We start from the raw sequence: 21,641 nt of genomic DNA, 5'->3' as shown, positions 1-21,641 counted from the left end.
GATCAACTTTTGTCTATAACCTAGCAAAAAGAGCGAGAGGTGGAGCCAGTCAGGAAAGGAAGCACGACTAGCCATTCTGACATTGCCAAGGGCGAGCATCACCCCCACTCCGTAGATGGGACACGCAGGGGCCATTATGTACAGGGGAGGAGAGGAGCCCTCCCTCTGCTGGTGAGCCGCCGCTGCAGGCCTCAGGGCCCTCACACGGGCGTGGGAAAAGGACGGGGTGCCCAGACAGCTTGAAGAACTTGAAGAAGCATGGGGTGATGCTGGTCATAGGGTGGGGCCTCCTCCATGTGCCAGTCCGCAAACTGCATGGGGATGGAGAGGTGCTGGAACCAGTCTCAGACTCTGTCCTTCTCGCCTGTCCAAGAACCACGCTGGTGAGGGCATTTCTGTGCCCAAGACCCTCTCCACAGGAGCTCTTCAAGTCCTCACACAGACCCTGCCCATTCCCCCAAAATGGCATGCACTCAGGTGGGGAAGTGGAAGGCAAAGCACACTGCCACCGGGCCAAAGCACAACGCCTGCACACACACTGGAGGGTTCTGGGGGCTCACCCTCCAGGCCAGGGTGGCAGCCTCTCAGAAGAGAGCCTAATGTAAATGAGGTGGGTGACAGCAAAGGAAACAAGTGGCCTCGGTGCAGGTGCAGACCAACACAGGCTGGTCACATACAGCACTGTAGTCACCTCAGCTACTCCACGTGCCAGAAGACCCCAGAAGGCCCCGCCACAGCCAGCAGAGGCGCGGGCCCATCCTCAGCAAGGTACCTGGTTGATTTCGTCTTGCGTCGATTTCAGGGACTTGATGATGGTTTCCAGTTGAACTTTCCCAGCCTGAATGCTCTGCTCCAGCTGGGTTTCTTCCTGCTGCAATCGGTTCAGCTCAGACTTGGCCCGGTTCAGGTCATCTTCCTGGGACTTGAGATCAGATTCCTGAGACTGGATTTGGGTCTTCAATGAGGAAATCTGAAATGAGATGAAATATGATTGAGGGAGAATTCTTTTTTTTCTTTTTTTTTTTTTAAGATTTTACTTGTTTATTTGAGAGCGAGAGCATCTGCGCAAGTGGTAGGAGGAACAGAGAGAGAGGGACAAGCAGACTCCACGCTGAGTGCAGAGCCCGATGTGGGGCTTGATGTCACAACCTGAGCCTAAACCAAGAGCTGGACACTCAACCGACTGAGCCACCCAGGCACCCCAAGGTAGAATTCTTTTTTTTTTTTTTTTTTTTTAAAGATTTTATTTATTTATTCATGAGAGACAGAGAGAGAGAGAGGCAGAGGGAGAAGCAGGCTCCCAAGGAGCAGAGAGCCCGATGCGGGACTCGATCCCAGGACCCTGGGATCATGACCTGAGCCGAAGGCAGACGCTTAACCATCTGAGCCACCCAGGCGCCCCCCAAGGTAGAATTCTTAATTCACGTTGTTGGAAGGAGCTAGCCCAGTGAGGCAGACACCAGCCCGATGGCCGGACGCCTGGCCTCCTTCCAGGGCCCTCTCTCCACTTGCATGACAGAGAGAAACAACAAGGCAGACATGCTCATGCCCATGTAACTGGCAGAAAGTCAATTTGGGATAAGGAAGAATGACACCTGGGGTAAGCACAGGCGATCTGTCCCCCAGGGGCTAAAGATCCCCAAATGAGGCCGCAGAGGAGGACACAAGGCTTTACAGTCTGCTGAGGCTGCAGCCCCTCTGGTTTGTAATGAGCAGTGAAGACAGCAGAGCGGGAGAGGGGCGTGCTGGCCCCCCTGTGCGGTGAGGTACGGGCCAGGGTGAGGTGTCCACACACACAGGTTAGCAGGGACCAAAGGCCGTTCACCGTATGGCTTGGTGGGTGAGACTGAAGTCAGGCCACAAATGCTTGGTCGCTTTTCAAGTGGTATGTCTCTATTAATCCAGGAGGACGTCTCAGCCCTGTGCTTCAAGGGCATCGTGAGTTCAAACAAGCCTGCAGGAAGCCCCCCTGCAGTGCTGGGTGTGAGACTCACCATCTGAGTCTCGTCCTGGCACTTCTGCCTCACGTCGCTCAGCATGTCTCGGAGCTTGGCCTTCTGCTGATCCATTTCGTCAAGGCGGTCTTGGGCGTCCTGTTTCTGAGCTTCTAGCTCTTGCAAACTGCTTGTTTCCCGGTCTAAATCATTTTGTAATTCCTAGGAAGAGTCACATCACGTTACTTGAGACGGATGAGAATGGGGAATATCCCGGTAACAGGGTCTCAGCCTGGGCTGGAGCCCCCAGGACGTCCTACAAAACCGCCTGTGCCCCCAGTCTGCACTTGGCGGGCGTCCGGTGCACACCTGCTGTCAGTGCGTGCGTCCTGGCTTGGCAGCTGTGGACTGAGCTCTCACTAAGCGTCCCGGCAAATACTTACTGACGGCCTAAGAGAGGCCAGGGGCCAGGAGAGTGGCTGGGTCCCAGCAAGAAGAGCTGTCCAGTGACATGTGGTCAGGGGTGGAGAGAGGAGAGGCATCACCCAAACATAAATAAACTGGGAGGAATGGAACCAACAGAATGCATGAGTGCTGTTGGGTGGACTTGGGGACACGGGGAGACCGGACTGATGCTGCACAGATGGAGGGGACCCCCACGGAAGCACTACTTAGGGTGGACCCGAAGGACAAGCAGGCAGCAGCCACGTGAAGAGCCAGGAGGAAAGGAGCCCAGCGGTGGGGGGACAGCAGGGGGCCCAAGGTGGGGAAGGGGGGGGTTGGGCTCCAACTTGAGCCAAAGGAAGCAGGGCCACACCAATGAGACTGCACTTGCTTCTGGGGCAGGACATTCAAGTATGGGCTTGGGACACGATGCTTCTCCACTGCTAACGCTCCTCCAAATTGGCAGTATCTATCAAGATGACCTATCAGGGACCCTCAGACCCGACTACGACACCTCTAGGAGAAGCATCTTAGAGGTGTACAACACATGTGACCACAGGTAGTGTGTGAGCGCAAGACCTGTAAACAATGTAAATTTCCACCAGGCGGGCCTGGCTAACAACTGCGGGGTACAGTCTTACCCTAAGAGAAGCTGCACCTCATACTCTGAGTTACAATGTGAAGCAAACAAGGCACGTGGCAGAGCACATGTGTACTTCGCATTCTGGCATTCGTGCAAACAGGAAGGAGAGAATATGCACAAATCTCTCTCCTTAAACATGCACCTGACCTTCCTGGAAGGCCTCATGGGAGCCAATGAACTGCATCTCTGAGGGGGTGAAGGGGAGGGCAGGAAGCTTCACGCCTTTTGATTTTCAACCAGGCAAATATCTTATCAAGTGTCTTACAACTAAAGCTAAAATCACGGATGGGTGCGGCAGCGGAGATGGAGGCCTGGGAGGGCTGACAAAGGGAGCAGGGAGGGGACCCAGAACTAGGTGAGATGGTGGCCATGGGAACCAAAGAAAGGGAAAGATTTGAGGGGACCTTGAGGGGTACAGGAAGACAGGGATGGTGAGGCCGATCCCCAGGGCTGGCCTGGGCTATGGGTTGCTGGCGCCATTTTAGGAAAAAATCCAAAGCAGTCACGTCTCCTCTCTGCCTTGAGGATAAAAATGTCATGGCTCTCTCCTCTCTGGATAGCTCCCCAGGCTCCCTGCCCCTGACCTTTAATTCAGGAAGCAGATCCTCAGTCTGACAAGTTTGGGGAAGAGAAGAGACTGGTGGTAGGGAGTCTAGGACATGGGTCTGCCACATCTGAGGGAAGAACAGTGATGGAGGAGGAGGAGACGAAGCAGGGAGGAGGGTCAGGCCCAGTGTGGTAGCCTGGGACACCAGGTGGCCAACAGCCTGGGACATCAAGGAATCTGAGCCTCTTCTATAAAGAAGAAGGAGGAATCGAAGAGCCCCACGGGGAGAAAGACCCACCAGCTCATGGGTAGGATGGGAGCTGGGTCAGAATGGGGGAGGTGTCTAAGCAAAGAGAACACAGAAATAACCCAGACAACCTACAAACTCCGTTCAACCCCCCCCCAGGAATCCCCTGCTGGCTTCTGTGCAGAAACTGACAAGCTGATGCCAAAATTCATTAAGGAAATGCAAGGGACTCGGAATAGCCAAAACAATCTTGAAAAAGAAGAAACAAAGTGGCAGGACTCATATTTTTCAATTTCAAAATTTACAACAGACATACCTCAGATACATCGTGGGTTTGGTTCCAAATCACTGCAATAAGCAAATATTGCGATAAAGCAAGTCAAATGAATTTTTTAGTTTCCCAGTGCATATAAAAGTATGTTTATACTACACTGCAATCTATTAAGTATACAATAGCATTATATCTAAAAATAAATGCACACACCTTAAATAAAATAATACTTTATTGCTAAAAATTGCTAACCACCATCTGAGCTTTCAGTGAGTCATAGTCTCTGATCACAGATCACCGTAACACACATAACAAAAATGAAAAAGTCTGAAAGACTGCAGAAACACCAAAATGGGGCACAGAGACCCCAAGTGAGCCAATGCTACTGGGAAAACGGTGCTGATAAATTGGCCTGACACAGGGTTGACACAGACCTTCCATCTGTAAGACAAAAACAGAAAACCGCACAGTATCCGCAAAGCACAATCACGTGAAGCTCAATAAAATGAGGTACGCCCGTAAGAAGCTACAGTCATCAAGACAGGGTGGTCTGACGTACGGAGAAATGCAGGTAGATCAATGGGATGGAATTCAGAGTCCAGACATAAAGCCACACATCGATGGCCAAGTGATATCCAACAGGGGTGCCGAGACCATTCAATGGAGAAAAAACAGTTTCTTCAACAAGTGGTGCTGGGACAACTGGATCTCCACGTGCAAAAGAATGAAGTCAGACCCTTACCTCACTATATGCAAAAATTAACTGAAAGCAGATCAAAGATCTAAATGTAAGAGCTAAAACGATAAAATCTTAGAAGAAAACATGGGGTAAATCTTTGGGACCCTGAATTAGGCAATGAGTTCTTAGATATGACACCAAAGGCAAGAGCAGGAAAAAAAAAAAAAAGGAATAGACTGGACTTCACCAAAATTTAAAACCTTTATGCTTCAAAGGACACCATTAAGAAAGTAAAGACAACCCACAATATTTGCAAATCACGTATCTGATGAAGAACTTATATCTAGAAACTATCAAGAACTCTTACAACTCAGCTATTGAAAGACAACCCAATTTAAAAATGGTCAAAGGGTCCGAATAGACATTTCTCCAAAGAAGATACACAAATGGCCAATGAGCACATGAAAAGATGCTCAACATCATTAGGGGAAGTGTTAGGGGCAATGAGGTACCACTCCATACCCACTAGGAAGGCTAAAATAAAAAATGGGAAATAAGTGTTGGCGAGGATATGGAGAAACAGGAACCCTTATGCATTATAGGCTGGAATGTAAAATGGCACAGCCACATTGGAAAACAGTCCGGCAGTTCCTCAAAAGAGTTACCATATGATCCAGCCATTCCACTCCTAGGTAACAGACCCAACAGAAGTGAAATCATATGTCCACGTTCATAGTGACGTCATTTGCAATAGCTAAAAAGTCAAAGAACCCAAATATCCATCAACGGATGAACAGACGAACAAAATGTGGTCCAGCCACACTGTAGGGTCTCACTCAGCCATAAAAACGAGTGACACACTGACGCACGCTGGTTCATCATCCACGATGTGGATGAACCTTGAAAACATGAGGTGGAGTGAAAGAAGCCAGACAGAGGTCACACCGTGTATGAATCCATTACCACGCAATGTCCAGGTCAGGTAAATCCGGAGACAGGAAGCAGATCAGTGGGTGCCAGGGGCTGGGGAGGGGAACGGGGACTGCTAATGGGGACGGGGCTTCCTTTCGGAGTGAGGAAAGTGCTGACGAACTGACAGTGGTGATGGCTTACAACCCTGAGCACACACTAAACACCACGGAATTACACACTTTAAATGGATGGATTGTGTGTATGTGAGTTCTAGCTCAGTAACGCTGTTGTCACAAAAACTAAATAAAACGAAAAACCAGGCAAAGACGCTGCAGGTGCTCACCAGAACGACAGCGATGGAAATGGAGGTGAGAGACCCCCAGGGAGGACGGGGAAGGGGCACCCTGGGAACAGGACCGGGGGAGCTGAAGCTGAAGCTTCCGCTGCCTAAAACCAGACATAAACGGACCTGAGGACAAAGGACTCCTACTCCACGCGGGGCCCTGACCCGCAGACTGTGCTAGTAGGTGCGGCAAGCGATCTCCTGGCCAGATCCACGTGGGGAAAGGTGGCAGGAACCAAAGCCAAACCTGGTTTTCACAGGGGAACTTTCAAAAAATAGTGTTCTGTCTAGGACCAAAAGCTGCCATCAAGCACTACAGCAGAGCCCCGGCCTGGCCTGCTTACAAATGAGGCCCCCACGGAACAGGGGCCAGTCTGGCTGGTGTTGGGCTCCCTCCCAGCTCTGGGGGGCTGTTGGGGCACACAAGGACCCCAGCACCTGAAAGGCTGCAGGCATGTGCCCGTCAGAGCCCACCAGCCAGGGCTCTAGGTGGCTTGGCTGCACGTGCCACAGACCAGAGGGGACGGTACCTTCAGATGTCAGAACAAGTCACTGCAAAGACCTGACATCTTCCTCAGCATCGCCCAGAGCAGGCACCAGAGACCCGATGACTGGTTTCCTGGGCAGTTAAAGGCCGTCATTGCACCCAGATCCTCAGGGACCAGAATGAAAACCAAATCATGTTCACGGCAACCCAGACACAATAGGAAGGGAGAACCGGCCACACGTCCGTGTCGCTGGCTAGGCCCAGCCCAGGCACGAGGGACGAGGAGGCCAGCTCCACCACACCACAGGACTAAAAGGATGGAGGCTGAGGGGATGCAGGGGATAGAGGGGTGGGAGTGGGCTCTGTGTCTGAGGGATCAATTCTAGGACATGGGTGGAAATCAGAGGCCTGAGGGAAAATAAAATGACAGGAGGAAAGTACTGTGGGGGCTTTCAGAGAAATACAGTCACTTCGCCTGCAAGGTGGTCTTATAACTGAAGCAGCTCATTTGAGCAAAAAAGCCCTTCCTGTCAGAGGCAGGCCAGTCCCTGCTTTCCATCCCAAAACATTCCAGGAGACCATCTACAGCCCAGTCCTCACTGCTAACACGCACGGAGAGTGAGAAGCCAGGAAAGGAAAGAAGGGTCTGGACACTGCACGGCGTGAACTGGTGAGTGTCCCGAAGCAGTGAGGGCACATCCACCCCACCTCACCTGCAGACCACAGCCACGACAGATGGCCCTTCCCACAGATCGGCGGCACGTGCCATCCTCCTAGTCTCTCAGAATCCGCCAGTCCCCTTGTGGGTGGCGCAGGAGAGGGCCGTCCAGCACCTCGAGAGCCCGATGCTACTTACTTGCCCTGGCTCGGGTCCACACCCTCAGAGGTGGCCCAGAAAGAACCGGCCACTGTCCCGGCGCACACGGCTGCTCTTGGCTCTTTGAGCAGCCCACTCACAGACCCTTGGTGCCAGCTGGGGAGATGGAAGCTAGGAGGCCGAGCCACCGGTCCGGGTCACTCAGGTGAGGCCTGGTGGAGCTGGAGTCCTGACCACTTGGCCGTGCTCCTCTCCCCCGCCCAGCTCTGAGCTCAGAACACTCAAAGTCCTCAAGCAGAGACCACCAGTCCCAGCGGCACTTCTAGCACTCACTCTCAGGGTGCCACAGCCACCTCAGACCGGAGACATCGTGGGAACCCACGTGCCTTCACCGGTGCAGCTGCCCGGGGCTGACTGCTTTGCCCTGGTGCAGACTCCCCTCTGCTCAAATGATGAGAAGAGCAGGGAGGGCCCTGAGTGAGTGCTGAGCATATATGCCAGACCCCATTCTCCAGCCCCACAACTCAGGAAAGCAGAATAGTCCTTACTGATGTCATACAAGACCCAGAGATGTTAAGTAACTTGCCCAAGGTCACACAGCTAAGAAGAACTGGGTTCGAGCCCAGCAGTCAGACTCCCAGTCTCCGCATCACCACCACCTGCTAGGAGACACTCCAGGAAGCAGGACTATCCTGAGAACAGGTTAACAGCCACTGACTGAACCTCAAACACTGAGACATGAGTGGAAAAAGCCAGACACAAAAGGTCTCACATCTAACGTCCAGAACAGGCATATCTATAGAGACAGAAAGCAGATTAGTAGTTGCCAGGGGCTGGGGGAGGGGCAATGGGGGGTGGTAAGGGCTAATGGTCATGGGGTTTCTTTTTGGGGTGATGAAAATGTTCTGGAACTAGATGGAGGAGATAGCTAAAGAACATAGTGAATATGCTAAAAACCACTGAATTGTATGCTCTAAAGGAGCAAATTTTATGTGATGTGAATTATAGAGCTCAACTGAAAAAAAAGCAAGAGAAAACCCCCGGTCTATGGTTACAGGAAACTTAAAAGCCTCACCTGGAAGCCCCCCAGAAGCCTGCGCTTCCAGGAAGGGCAGGGCTAGCTTTCCTTCACCCCACCCCCAATGACAGGCGCAGCCGACGCTGCGCAGGGCACAGCTCATCTGCCCAGGGCGAGCACTGTGCTTACCTGTACTTCGTTGCTTTTCTGTCTGATTGCCTCTTCCTTTTCTCTAATGTCTTGCTCCAGGGAGTACTTCTCTCTGGGCATTGAAAAAGATTTCAGGAAAGCACAGATTAGTGATAGCATGCCTACAGCCATGGTGTAGTTTCTCGGCGCTGACTTCTCAATGCCCGAGAAGTCAGCGCCGAGAAACTACACCATGGCTGTAGGCGTGCTACAGAACCTTACCCACAGAACCCAGCTCAGCTGGCTCCCAGTGACTGTGCACCCGACATCATCCCCTCCCTTCAGTGTGGGTGGAATCTGTCGATACAATGAGGCATTGCTCCCAATGAGACCACTCGAGCCCCCAGAGCAGAGGGAAGACGGCAGAGCGACCCCCAGGGTGAGGAGGGCTCAACACGCCCTCACTGACTTTGCCCACAGAGGGCAAAGAGCTTTCTCGGCCCTTCTGCTCAGTGTCCTCCCCCAGAATTAACAGGTGAGAGGTGGCTGCTTTGAAGAGGATCCCAGGGACATACAGGAAACGGATGCACTTCTTTCTGCCGGATTCTAAGAGTGCAGACACCCCATCCAAAGCCCTTGTTTATGGGTGGGGAAACTGAGGCAGAAGGCACAGACAGGAGCCAGAGACCTGTACACGAAGCCTCTCTCAGCTGTTGGTCCTAAGCCGTTAACTTGCCACCTGAGACTCAGCCGTTTTATGTGCTGAGGGAGAGCAAGGCCTTCCTGAGGTCAGGGGGCAGGGCCTGGGGCTGCCTAGCAACAACCTGCCCAAACCCCACAGTCCCCACTGACTACTGCGGACGTCATCACTCGAGCTCATTAAGTCAATTCAGGAACTCAGGGAAATGTGCAGCCCTTCACTTCTGCTGTAACGACTTGTGATGGTCAACTTGCCGCATGTCTCACAAGTCTCTGGTACTTGTGGTAATAAGCTGGGATAGGGGCTGGTGTAAGATTCAGATTCTCAGGGAAATGAGCTTTAACACACCTTTGTAACTGGGCGATCTCTTGACTGATATCATCAAGTTCTTTCACACCAGTAAATTCCCCTGATCCAAGAGAACTTGAACTGTCCTGGAACCAAATTCAAATACAGAATTAAGAATTGTCAAGCTGAGGGGCCCCCGGGAGGCTCAGTCGGTTAAGCGTCTGACTTGATTTTGGCTCAGGTCATGATCTTGGGGTTGTGAGATTGAGCTCAACGTCGGGCTCCACGCTGGGCATGGAGCCTGCTTAAGGTTCTCTTTCTCCCTTTCCCTCTGCCCCTCCCCTCCCTTAAAAAAAAAAAAAAAACTGACAAATTGAGGGGCGCTTGGCTGGCTCAATTGGTGGAGTATGTGACTCTGGATCTCGGGGTTGTGAGTTCAAGTCCCACATTGGATGTAGAGATTAGTTAAAAATAAAATCTTAAAAAAAATCTGACAAGCTGACCTCAAGGCCCAGCAGGTACTAGTAGGTCCTAGTATGAGGAATATAGTCATGGTATCTCCAATTCACAGTAGCAAAAGGGCCAGCACCGTGCCTGGAAAACTGTCCCAGTGGCCCAGACACACCCCCGAGACCCACCCTTGGGCCCCTGGTGAGGGCTGGGGCCAGATTAAGGTAGGTAAGGACAGCAGGGCACTGGCCTGCTCATGCGGGCTACTGCCGCCACCTGGTGGCAGGCTGCGGGAAACCACACAAACAAGACCAGGTGTGGTCAGCAGTACTCACCGGGATAGGAGTGCCTCTCTCTGAGGGCGGGACCATGTCCGGTGACAGGACTTGAGGGGGGTCGATGCCTTTACTGACCTTCTGCTGAATGAAGTACATAGCTAATGCAAACTGGTCTTTACTTAACTTCCCTGTTTGCCTCGTATCAGCCAGGGCCCTGGGAGAAATGTGCAGATGCTAATTACACATCAAAGAAGCAAGAATTCAGCCCTGCAGGCTAAGTACAAATCACAGAACCCATCCTTTAAAGAAATGACCAGTGACAATACAAACAATGGGGCACAGCGGCAACTCCTTTTCTACTGAACATCCCGTTCCCGGACAGCAGTCCCGACACCCCCCACCCAAGCACCCTGCCCAAAGACTGGCTGGAGAACCACCAAACCCCACCCCACAGGCCGAGGTGGCGGGCCTTTGGGAAGACCTCAGCAGCAACTACCAGAAACGGCACCGGCTCTTCACGGCGTGCGCACAGGGGACCGCGATGGTCCAGTACAGAGCAGCCGTTCTGGTGGACATGAAGCGGGGCCCGAGCGTGCCCCCTCGGGTCTCTAGCCAGCCCCTGCAGCCCGGGTTATCTGAGCAGCCTGAGCTGCTGGCTTTCAACAGGGGTGAGAGCAGCAGCATTCTGGGTTGTCGGCCTGAGGCAATGGGGCCCGGAAAGCCACGCCTGACCATGCTGCACAGGGCAGTCTCACAGCTGAGGTGTCCCTGCTCCCCTGGCCTTCTGGCAGCCTGGCAGGCGGGCAAGGCAGCGCGTAAGCCAGCGGCACATGGAGCTCCCGCAAAGCCTGGGGGAGAAGCTCTGCGACCAGCCCAGTAACCAAGGAGCTGGCCCTTACAGGAAGGAAAGCCTCACGCAGTGGGACGAGGCCTCCACGTCTGCAAAATGTCTCACCCCGGCCACTCAACAGGCGGCCTCACTTCCCACTGCGCGTAGTGACTGCAGAGCAATGACACTACCCTCTAACACGGAGCAGAGGAGAGCCGAGAATGGTGAACAGACTCGGGCCCAAACAGCCAACGAACGGGGCCGCGGGGCATTGGGGGGGTGCATAAAGACCCCACCGGATGTTGCTGATAAAGGCTGATCTAAAAACATCTTCATTCTTGTTGCAGTCTGAGGGTGAGGTGTGCTGATTCTGCCTGCCAGGGCCGGTCCTGCTGCATACCCAGCCCACAGCTGCTCCTGGGCCCGAGGCCTCTTCTCTCGGGCCCTCTCTTGCTCCCCGTCTCTGAAGGAGCGTAGCCTCCGAGGCCCGCATGCGGGGTGCTTGGCCAGCCCCCACCTGTGGCAGCACAGCATTCTGGCTCCAGGGCTATGCCCCCGAGCCCTCCGGCCGCAGCTGCTCCCTGCCAGCCCTCTGGGCGTGTTATCTGCGCTTCAGGAATTCCCCCTCCCCCCCCCCCCCCCCCCCGCCCTGTTTCCCCGGCCACCTGCAGACAAACCCAGACCATCGTTACTCTTCTAGAGCATGCTCATCCTGCCTTTTCCCTTATACGCAACGCTTTCTGCGTTCCTTCTTTAATCCAAGCATACTGGTGATTTCACTGTCACTTCCCTGCCGCTGCACCACTTGCAGGTTGAGGTACTGTCCCTGTGCTATGATCGGGGCGCGGCATCGCTACCTTTGAATCACACGCACATCCCACTTCAAGGTGATAAAGGGGACACTGCACTTCCTCGGCCTCTAAAAGGGGGCACTGGAGCTGAAGGAGCGGAGAATGACTGTCCCTGACCTGTCAGAAGCAGCTGGTCTCCCCCAGCTGTTTGGTGACTGACTGGGTGTCACACACACCTGAAGGGACGGCCTGTTTTCTCAGGTTGAGGCCTCCCCTCACAGCGTGGACATTTATGAATTATTACCAAGGACAGTTATTTCCCCAAGCTACTCAGTAATGTGCTAAATTTCACTGCTCTTCTTTGTAAGGGTTCACCTTTCCAGAATTATATGGAAATTCTCTCTTTGTGACTCCCAGGTGAAGCCCCCTAAGCCCTGAGGACAAAGTCAGAAAGTGACCTTCACCACTGGTCAGTTGCAAAAGAAGCCATCCCAGCGCTGTGAAGATTGTTCTGGTCCACCCTGAAGGAAAGTAGGGGTGAGGCCGGCTCCCTGACCGGCCCTGAGGTGCGGACCAGAGTCTCGTTGACCGCTCACCCTCCTGATGGGAGCCGAGTCGAGTCACTGACCTTCACTGGCCTCCTAGGGGAGGTGGCCGCAGCCCCCACTGCCCAGGGCGGCTCTACCCGAGCTGCTGGAGACATACCGCCCACTCCCCTCACAGGGGCAGGGCCAAGCGTCCGCACCCCGACTGGCTGTGGCAACGGCTGGGCGTCCCGCTACAACCAGCATAACCACCAGCAAGAACTCGCCCCAGTCACTCAAGCCAATCGCCCCAGAGCTGTGAGAGGGACTAAACGGGTGGGGAGTGAGCTGCCGTGCCCAGGATAGAGAAGGGCCTTCGCACTCCTACCCCACTCAAGCTCCCGTCCACCCTGGCAGGAGGCCTGCTGCAGGGCTGGAGAGACGCCCCTGACCGCCATGCCCTGATGGACACCTGCCCCTCCTTCACCACAAGCCTCACTTCCTCGGGGCCCCTCAGAGCCGCCCACAGCCATGACCTCCACACAGAAGGCCAGGACGAGTCGACGTCCAGCTACTCGTCCTTACCATATGTGTGCTAGAAGGTTCTGGGTGAGGCCCGAGTGCATGAAGATCTCCTTCACCTCCTGGCCGCTCACATAGCCATCCAGGTCCAGGTCGGTCTTCAGGAATATCTCGTCAAATCGCATCTTATCCGCAACCGGCACCACCCAGCTCACGGTTGGCTGAAACGGGTTTCAAAATGGTTGGTCTCTAGCTTCTCATCACCATAAACAGGTGCTATTAAAGCGCTTCCACACGCTCCTGACGAGAGAACTATTAAGGCGCTTCTCCACGCATGTGGGTAGCACGACTCCAAGAACCCAGAGGGCACACAGGAGCCCCATTCTGTAAGTGGGGAAACTGAGGCTGACAGCAGCAGACACCACTCAGTCAGCCTCTCCCACCCCATCGCAGTGCCCCCTCCTCCTTGTATTTAGAGGGGGGAAAGACCCAGCAGGTCTGAAGGGGCTTGAAGGGAAGCCAATGAATTCTCCTTCCAGGAGGGGGTCCAAATGTGCCAGGCAAGACCCTCCTGACAGCCCACGTTAGAAGGACGGTCTCCTGAGCACCAACCAGCCCCGCTCTGACACCAGCCTTCCTGGTCCTCTCGTCTTCTGCCTGCAAACACTTCTCTGCAGCTGCCATAGGAGTTCTCGTGCCCACGGCTCGGGATTCTGTACTCCGTCCTTCGACCCTGACTCCATTCCCCGTGACACAGGAGCGTCCCCATGAGGTGTCAGCGCACAGCAGACACTGACAGGGACTGAATGAGGCGGATGTGAAAATGGTGTCTGCTGGATGGACAGGCACCCAGGGCCCTCTGGTGCTGGTGGGGGAGCCCAGGCCCCAGATGAGCATGCTGCCACCTGCAAGGATCCCACCACCCTCAAGGGCACTGCCCCGGCAGATGCAGTGAAGAGGATCTGCGAGCCCCGGGTAGTGCCATTTCGGCAGCGACAGGGCTTGGCCACCTGCTGCATGTGTGACCCCTCCCGTTGCCTGCTCAGGTCTACATAAGAGGGGTCCACCAGGGCCTATGTACCTCCTATTTCAGGGACATTGGGGGCCCCTTCAGCTGCTAATTCTGGACATGTCACCTCTGACCTTTGGCATACCCATTGAACCAAGTTCCACGGCGCCTCTGCCCCTTCTAGAGACGTTTTTCCTCATCCGCTCTTTCTGAACAGGTCTCCCTCACTATCCAAATCCAACGTGATCCTGACGCGAGCACTGGGAATCCAGAACGCAAGGGGGGGAAGCAAGGGACACCATGTTACCCGGATCATTTCAGTTCCAGGATTCTGGATAGGGAGAATGAGTTAGTCCAGCAAGGATTTATCAGAACCTCTGGACCGAATTCAAAGAGCAAGGGCTCAGGCAGCAGGAATTTAGATAACGAGAGAGACCTGCACTTTACCTGCCCTGTTATGTGAATTTTGTGAGCCACCTCAGAGTAGACATAAAGACACACGTAAAGGATCTCTAACAAAGAAGAGGCTTGCTGTCTTTATGTCCAGTGGCTGGGGTAAGCTAAACCTCAGATGCCAAGAAACCCGAGGAGGAAGTAACAGCAGATCAGACAAGCTAAGCTGAGGGAGAAAATGGTTTCTGTGCCCCACAAGTCCCAAGAGATTACAACTCTGGGATGACAAAAATCCTAACATTCAATGTGCACACAAAATGAGCTTGCTGCCTGATTTCTGGGGTGTCAGAGTATGTTGACAGCAACACTCCGAATCCAACTTGGCTACAATCCAACAGGGAACAGCCTTCTCCTTGGAGCTGGGTCTCCCAGAAAGGGCTGGGTTTAAGGCTGGCTTAGCAGCCACAGGCCCCCACTAAATAGCAATAGACCCTCGTGGCTGGAAGGGGCTGCGCCCCACAGCTGGCTGTGAAGACAGGACCTGGCAGCCCTAGGCTGGTGGTAAGAGAAGTGGTGGAGGGGACGGCATGGTGACTGTGGGTCCCCAGAACTGCTCGCTCTCATGTCTGTGACTCCACCAGCTGCCCCCATCCTTGGGGAAAGGAACGCACCCTCGTCTTCCCACCCCCATCCAGACAGAGGTCCTGGTAAAACAGGTCTAGTTGCAACCAGCAGCGCGCTCCCAGGGTCTGGGGAGAGCCACCAGATCACCACGGACAGGGTTTACAAGGCTGGTCAACCTGCACTGCCAGCAACCTTGGCCCCACTTGCTTCCGTGTCAGTAAAAGCTGTCACCACTAACCTAACCTGCAGTACTTAGTAAGAACTCTCAGAAAGAATTTTGCAGACACAGGTGCTGGCTGTCTTGGGAAAGAGCTCGTGCAGGTCTAAGTTACCAGCCTTGGCCCCCTCTCTGACTCCATCCCACCCTTCTTCCTGTTTCTAGAGGTTCCCACTTGATAGCCTTGGCACAAGCTAGTCCTCTGATGGCTTTTTGTCATTCAGGTGTCAGCTCACACCTCCTTAGTGACCTTCCAGCTGACGCCATCTGCAGGAGCACACCCCTCGCCTCGGCCCAAAACTTCCAGGCCAGGCCCGGTTCTGCTTCTCATAGCTATCTGACCTTCCTTAGTTTACTGAAATGTTTATTGTCTATCTCCCTAAGGAGGGCAGAGGCCAGTCCCACGGTCACTGCGGCATCCCCAGATAGTGCAGGCACGGCTGGTGGGCTGCTGAGCTGGTGAAGATGCCCACACTGGGCCATCTGGACGCTGGGCTTATTAACAGACACCCACCAACCGGAGGGGAAGCCCGGTTACCTGTGCCTCTCCACGTTGCTAGGGCAGTGATGGGGGGCTCTGTTGGCCCCCCTGACCAAACCGCCTCGACCCTCTCTCAGAGGACCCTTGCTCTATGGTGCAGCAAGCTCCTGGAAAATGAGCCGCCCCCGCCCCCTCCCCACCAACACCAAGCAGAATGCTTAACTTTACAAATATGTCACATGCAAGAGATTCACCGTCTGATCACGTATTTCTGGAGCGTTAAGTGCCTGACAATTCGTTTTTTGATTGTAATTTAAGTGCCTGTCATTAAGCTTTTGATTGCTGAGGCACTCATTTCAAAAACATCCGTCTCAGATGAACACATCGCCAGCCACACGACTAGGGAAAGAGCCAGTTGGCCCATGCGGTCCCCTGGGAAAGCCAGGGTGACCTAGATAGTTGGCCGCCTGAGTGACCCCACTTTTCCCTTCCCATGCTTTCATTCCCACTCTTATGTTTTAAATTCACCAGTAAAGAGTGAACCCAAGAAACCAGAGGCCCCCATCATCGACCCCAAAAAGGCAGAGCCCCGTGCCCGAGCTTGCTCTCTCTCTAGCCCTGGCCTTGCTCTGGTGGCCCTGGGGGTGACGCACACTCTGCAGGACCTGGGAGTCATCAATCTTCGTTTTTCAAATTTTCCTGATGGTTGTTGCCGAGATGCATTTTGCAAAACCTAACAAGAGCCACAAAGACATCTGCTCCGGGGAAGGGGAAGTGTCGGCGGGGGCTCGCCACATTATGGGGGCCCCAAGTGAGCGCCACAGTGCCACTTACTGACGGGCCGAGACCAAGGCAAGATGGCTTCCCATTTCTACTCTCATGGTCCATATCTGAACCTGCATGGCAGTGCTGGCTGGCCCTTTTCATGTCACCTGCACTGCTTTCCCTCTGAAACCAAAAATGAGGCAGGACGCAAAGCATGACTCAGGATGGAACGCAGGATGTCACATTCTTGCGTGTTTGAGATCATCTCAAAGGTGCCTTTTTATAAAAGAGCCCTTCATGGTGTGCTACATTTGCCAGAACAAGAAATGTCTTTCTGGTTGTTTTTTTTTTAAGATTTTATTTATTTCTTTGACAGAGAGAGCGAGAGAGAGCATAAGCAGGGGGAACAGCAGAGGGAGAAGGAGAAGCAGGCTCCCCACCAAGCAGGGAGCCCGATGCAGGGCTCGATCCCAGGACCCTGGGATCAAGACCCGAGCCTAAGGCAGACGCTTAACCGACTGAGCCACCCAGGTGCTCCAAGAAATGTCTTTTTGATACATAAGATGCTGCCCGCTGGGAGTCAGAGCCCCCACACCGTCTTCCTAACAAGAGATGAATGCCTCCCTTGCTCACGTGACACTCAACATGTTTACTGAGCATCAGAGTACCTGAGATTGCTCTGACACTGAGATGATAACCAAGAACTAACTCTGCTCTCATGAAGCTAAGCGGGAGGGATGTGGAAGAGACAGACGACACATAACTACATAATAGGCCAGGCCTGGGAAATCTAGAACGCAGGGTGGACAGAGCCCAGGGCACACTGGCTGTGGTCATGCCCGAGCCCCCTGCTAAGGTGCCCCATGTGAGCAGAGGCCTAACGAAGCAAAGTGCTGGGGTATGATCTGGGAATGCACCTGCCCAGCAAAGGCGCTTCCTGAGGCAGGAGGGACAGAGACGAGAGAAGAGAGCCCGAAGAGAGCCCAGAGGTGGGAGCAACCGGAGTGTGTCTGAGGAAGGGTGATATTTGTGTGCAAATGAATGAGAAACGTAACTCCAAATCCCTGTAGCTATGGACTCGATGTTTGTGCCCCCCCCCACCCCAGAACTCTTATGTTAAAACCTAACCCCAATGTGATGGTATTGGGAAGTGGGCCTTGGGGAGTGATTAGGTCATGAGGGTGGAGCTCCATGAATGAGATCACTGCCCTCATGGAAAGGACCCCAGAGAGCTCTCTCATCCTTTGCACCACGTGAGGGCACAGTGAGAAAACCATCCGTGAACCCGGAATCAGGCTCTCATCGGACACCCAATCTGCCAGTGCCTGGATCTTGGACTTCCCAGCCTCCAGATTTTCTGTGAGAAATAAATGTTTGTCACAATCACCCAGTCTATGGTATTCCATTACACTCAAACAGAGTAAGATACCGACCATAAATATTGTTTCAAAAAACATAATCATGGGGCGCCTCGGTGGCTTAGTCAGTTAAGCGTCTGCCTTTGGCTCAGGTCATGGTCCCAAGGTCCTGGGATCGAGCCCCACGTCGGGCTCCCTGCTCGGCGGGAAGCCTGCTTCTCCCTCTCCCTCTGCTGCTCCCCCTGCTTGTGTGTGCTCTCTCTGTCTGATAAATAAAAAAAATCTTTTAAAAAACACTTTTAAAATGAATAAATAAATAATAAAAAATAAAAACCGCAATCACCAATGTTACCTTTCTGGGGTCCCGAATTACTTGCTCCCAAGGACTATCCGGCTGGAACTCTACCCGTGCAGATGGCAGCTCTAGAAGCGGCCGCTTGCAGAGGGCACCGTACCTGTGTTTGCTTGATGCTGTGCTTGGGGGACAAGCTCCCCGTGCTGTTGAGGCTGCTGACGCTGCCGTGGGAAGGCGTGGAGCGGAGGCTGTCTTTCGGCGGGGGGCTGGCAGGCAGCACGGGCACAGCGCCTGGGAACACGGTCTTCTTCCTCTTGGAAGGTGGGATGAGGGATGGAGGCAGGACAGAGGGCACAGGCTCCTTCTCGAGGGCTCGGTACACCAAGTGCATCGCCTGGGAGTGTGAGAGAGGATTACATTCAGGCGGCCAGACACAGGCCGTGGGCGGGGAAAGGGCAGCTCTTTCCGGGACTGCAGCGATGTGACAAAGTCTGCTCTTTTTGAGGTCCCTTCCAAGCTGAACAGAGTAAAAGATAAACCTTCCCTGATGCGTTCTCTTCCAATGCATCATTTTTCCAAGATGTGTTTAATCACGTAAGATCAACATGAGCCCAAAAGGAATTCAATCATGCCCGACTCCACACATGTCCCTTCACCACACAACTCCAGGGCTGACGAGTCCCCAAGTAGTGGAATTTGGAAGTCTAAAGACACACCACGGGCACTATATGTACTTCCTGTTTCAGGCGGGCAGAGAAAAGAAACTTTGTCTAATACAAAGATTTAAGTCTGTTTTAAAGTGTAACAAAACCAAGGGTCCCTGGGTGGCTCAGTCGGTTAAGCCTCTGACTCTTGATTTTGGCTCAGGTCATGTCCATGCTGGGCGTGGAGCCTGCTTAAGATTCTCTCTCTCCCTCTCCCCCCTCCCCCCGCCTCAAAAAAAAGAAAAAAAAGGGAACAAAATCAAACCAAAATTATAACCCTTCCCACTTAAAAATATTCCTTAAGTTGCTATTTGAATATAGACCAGATCACTAACATGGGTAAAATTTACCATCACTTAAAACACTACAGAATGTTAAACCCAAAGAGTGACGAAAAGAAACCTAAATGACACAATTATAAGACCCATTTACAGAACAATATAAATTTCAGCTGAAATGATAGGAAATGATAAAAACAAAACAAGAATGGAAACTCAGGGCTCCTGAGGCCATGAAGAGAGGGGCATGTGCCCGGGTTCACTGTGGGCCAGCCATCCCATGCCTGGGAAATCACCCCAAGAGCAGTTCAACGATCCAAATACTTCAAGTCCAGTGCGGTCAGAGAAAATATAAAAACTAAATAATGAGGGCCCGGGGGACAGCGAAGCTAGTGTTCAATGGGGACAGAGTTTCAGTTTTGCAGGATGAAGGGTCCTGGAGATGGGAGGTGGTGGCAGCTGCACAGCCACGTGAAAATATTAATGCCACTGAACCACACACTTGAAAATGACTATGACGGTAAATTTTATGTTCTCTATATTTTACCACAATAAAAAAATAATAATGGGGTGCCTGGGATGGCTCAGTCGGTTAAGCACCTGATTTTGGCTCAGGTTGTGCTCTTGGGGTCATGAGATGGTGCCCTGTGTTAGACTCCAAGCTCAGCGCGGAGTCGGCTTGAAATTCTCTCTCCCTCCCCCTCTGCTCCCAGCCCTGCTCGTGCTCACTTGCTTGTGCTCTAATAAATAAATAAATCTTAAAAAAAAAAAAAACACTGCCCTTAACTACAAGAAGCTACTTTGTTCTACTTTGTTTGAGATTTAAGGGAACAAGGTGAGTGAATAAATCCCATGAATGGGAAAGGTCAAAGATGTGAGGTGGAGGGAAGGGAGGAATGAGAGGAGAGACAGAATGACACAGGCCCAGGGTGAGGAGGGCTGGCTTGCGAGGACATGAACCTGGCCACTGGGCAGCTGAAGAGGAAGATGGGGAGCTACAGGGGTGTGGAGGGCGCAGCTGCATGGGAAAGCAGCCTATAGGACGGGAGAGCCCTGATCAACACACAGGAACACCAGGGCCATTAAAAGTATTAGAGGGCGGGAGGGCCAGGGCTCAGACATAAGCAGACCTGAAAGCAGATGGTGGTGCCTTGGGGCACCTGCTGGGCCCGTCTATACACACCTACTTCCAGCTCTGTCTACTAAGAGGTCCTGAAAGCAGTGGCACCCCAGGGGCACTGAGCACCCCAGAGCCCACATCCTGGTTTCTAACACCATTCGCCACTACATGGAACCGGGGCTCCCTGGAGAACCAGGGCCGGGGCAGGAAATACACAGGAGGAGCCAGGAGCAGCCCCCCAAGCCAAAAGGAAGCAAGTGCTCAGACAATGATGTGATGTGACCAAAGGACAAAGGAGCCCGCAGGGAGGAGCTCCAAATGGGCAAAATAAATCACGCCACTAAAAGATTATAAACCGTGGAACAAAGGATGCAGCCCTGAGTCCACTGTGATACAAACTCCTATAGTAGAAGGCTAACTAGAAAATGTGCAAGAAGTGCCAGAATTAGAGACTCGTCTGGCAACCACCATAATCGTTACTCAATCAGGTGAGACTCCTGGGAGGGCACGAGAACTAGCGGGTGAGAGGTGGAAGAGTAATGGGGTGGTCCAACCTCTGTGTGTCTCCCACAAGAGACTGAGCACACAGGAAGACAGTAACTCTGCAGAGAAACCCACAGCCTCTACCAACTGCAATCAAGGTTGACACTGTGTCAACAATGTGGGGTAAGATACCACAGGTCCTGTCAACGGCACGGAGCCCAAGAAAAACAAGCATCAGCTCGGTGGGGTCCTGCCCCACGCAAGTGCACGACCTGGATCATCATGAGGAAACAGCCGATATCCCCAAGCTGAGGGACCCTCTACAACTGCTGGCCTGCGCTCTTCAAAATACCCATGAGACACAGAGACAAACGGAGCTCTTGCTCCAGATTAGAGGACACGAAAGAGACGGTGCTGCAGAATCTAACACAGGAGGCTGGAACTTCTTTGCTGCAAAGGATGTTTGGGGACAACTGGCAAGGTCTGAATAATATCCTTAGGTAATACATAACGACATATTAACACAGAAGCTATACAATAAGACACAAAATAGTATGATAAATTACACACTGTCAATGTTAATTTCCTGATTTTGAATTGGACACTGGGTATGTAAGAGAATTCCCTGGTTTTAGGAAATACACACTGAAGTATTCTGGGACAAAAAGGTATGGTGTCCGCAACCGACTCCAAAATGGCTCAAAGGAAAATTTTAGGTGTGTGTATACTTACATGCATACGGCGTGAGAGGGAGAGAGGAGGAGGATAAAGCAATGTGGTAAAATAATATCACTGGGGAATGTGACTCAAGGGCATTCAGAAGAATTCTCTGTATTACTGTCACTTTTCTTTAAATCCAAAGTACATCAAAATAAACACTTTTTAAAAATCAGAGAAAAAAAAAAACACGACTCAGGAAACATTTCCTTCCTCAGCAGAGTGGAAAAAGAGAGTCACAGCAGGGGCCTACCACAGCAAACTCATCTCTGTCCAGGTGCCCATCCTTGTCAATGTCACTGAGGTCCCAGACCTGCAAGGGAAAGAGAGCAAGGCTTACTGGG

The 21,641-nt window shown here is 52.7% G+C and overlaps 1 protein-coding gene and 1 long non-coding RNA gene across 18 annotated transcripts in view; one reads left to right on the top strand and one right to left on the bottom strand.

Annotated features, from left to right (window-relative positions):
- The window catches only part of EPS15L1 (epidermal growth factor receptor pathway substrate 15 like 1), a 95,856-nt gene that overhangs the window by 39,963 nt on the left and 34,252 nt on the right, over window positions 1-21,641 (bottom strand). For 16 of the 17 annotated variants that reach the window (XM_036095373.2, XM_036095375.2, XM_036095389.2 and 13 more), the window contains 8 exons: window positions 21,551-21,610; window positions 18,156-18,389; window positions 12,917-13,074; window positions 10,245-10,401; window positions 9,520-9,605; window positions 8,532-8,604; window positions 1,995-2,156; window positions 773-970 (listed from right to left, as the gene is read on the bottom strand). In XM_036095373.2, the coding sequence (XP_035951266.1) occupies window positions 773-970; window positions 1,995-2,156; window positions 8,532-8,604; window positions 9,520-9,605; window positions 10,245-10,401; window positions 12,917-13,074; window positions 18,156-18,389; window positions 21,551-21,610 (1,128 nt within the window). The other variant, XM_036095394.2, reaches the window with a different exon arrangement.
- LOC144378891 (uncharacterized) lies at window positions 616-2,509 on the top strand. Its single transcript, XR_013440845.1, has 3 exons — window positions 616-768; window positions 1,031-1,206; window positions 1,906-2,509. It is a non-coding gene; the product is annotated as an uncharacterized LOC144378891 (long non-coding RNA).

Source organism: Halichoerus grypus, chromosome 1 (genome assembly GCF_964656455.1).
Source record: "Halichoerus grypus chromosome 1, mHalGry1.hap1.1, whole genome shotgun sequence".
NCBI classification, from domain to species: Eukaryota; Metazoa; Chordata; class Mammalia; order Carnivora; family Phocidae; genus Halichoerus; species Halichoerus grypus.
This window is presented reverse-complemented; position numbering and strand designations above follow the sequence as displayed.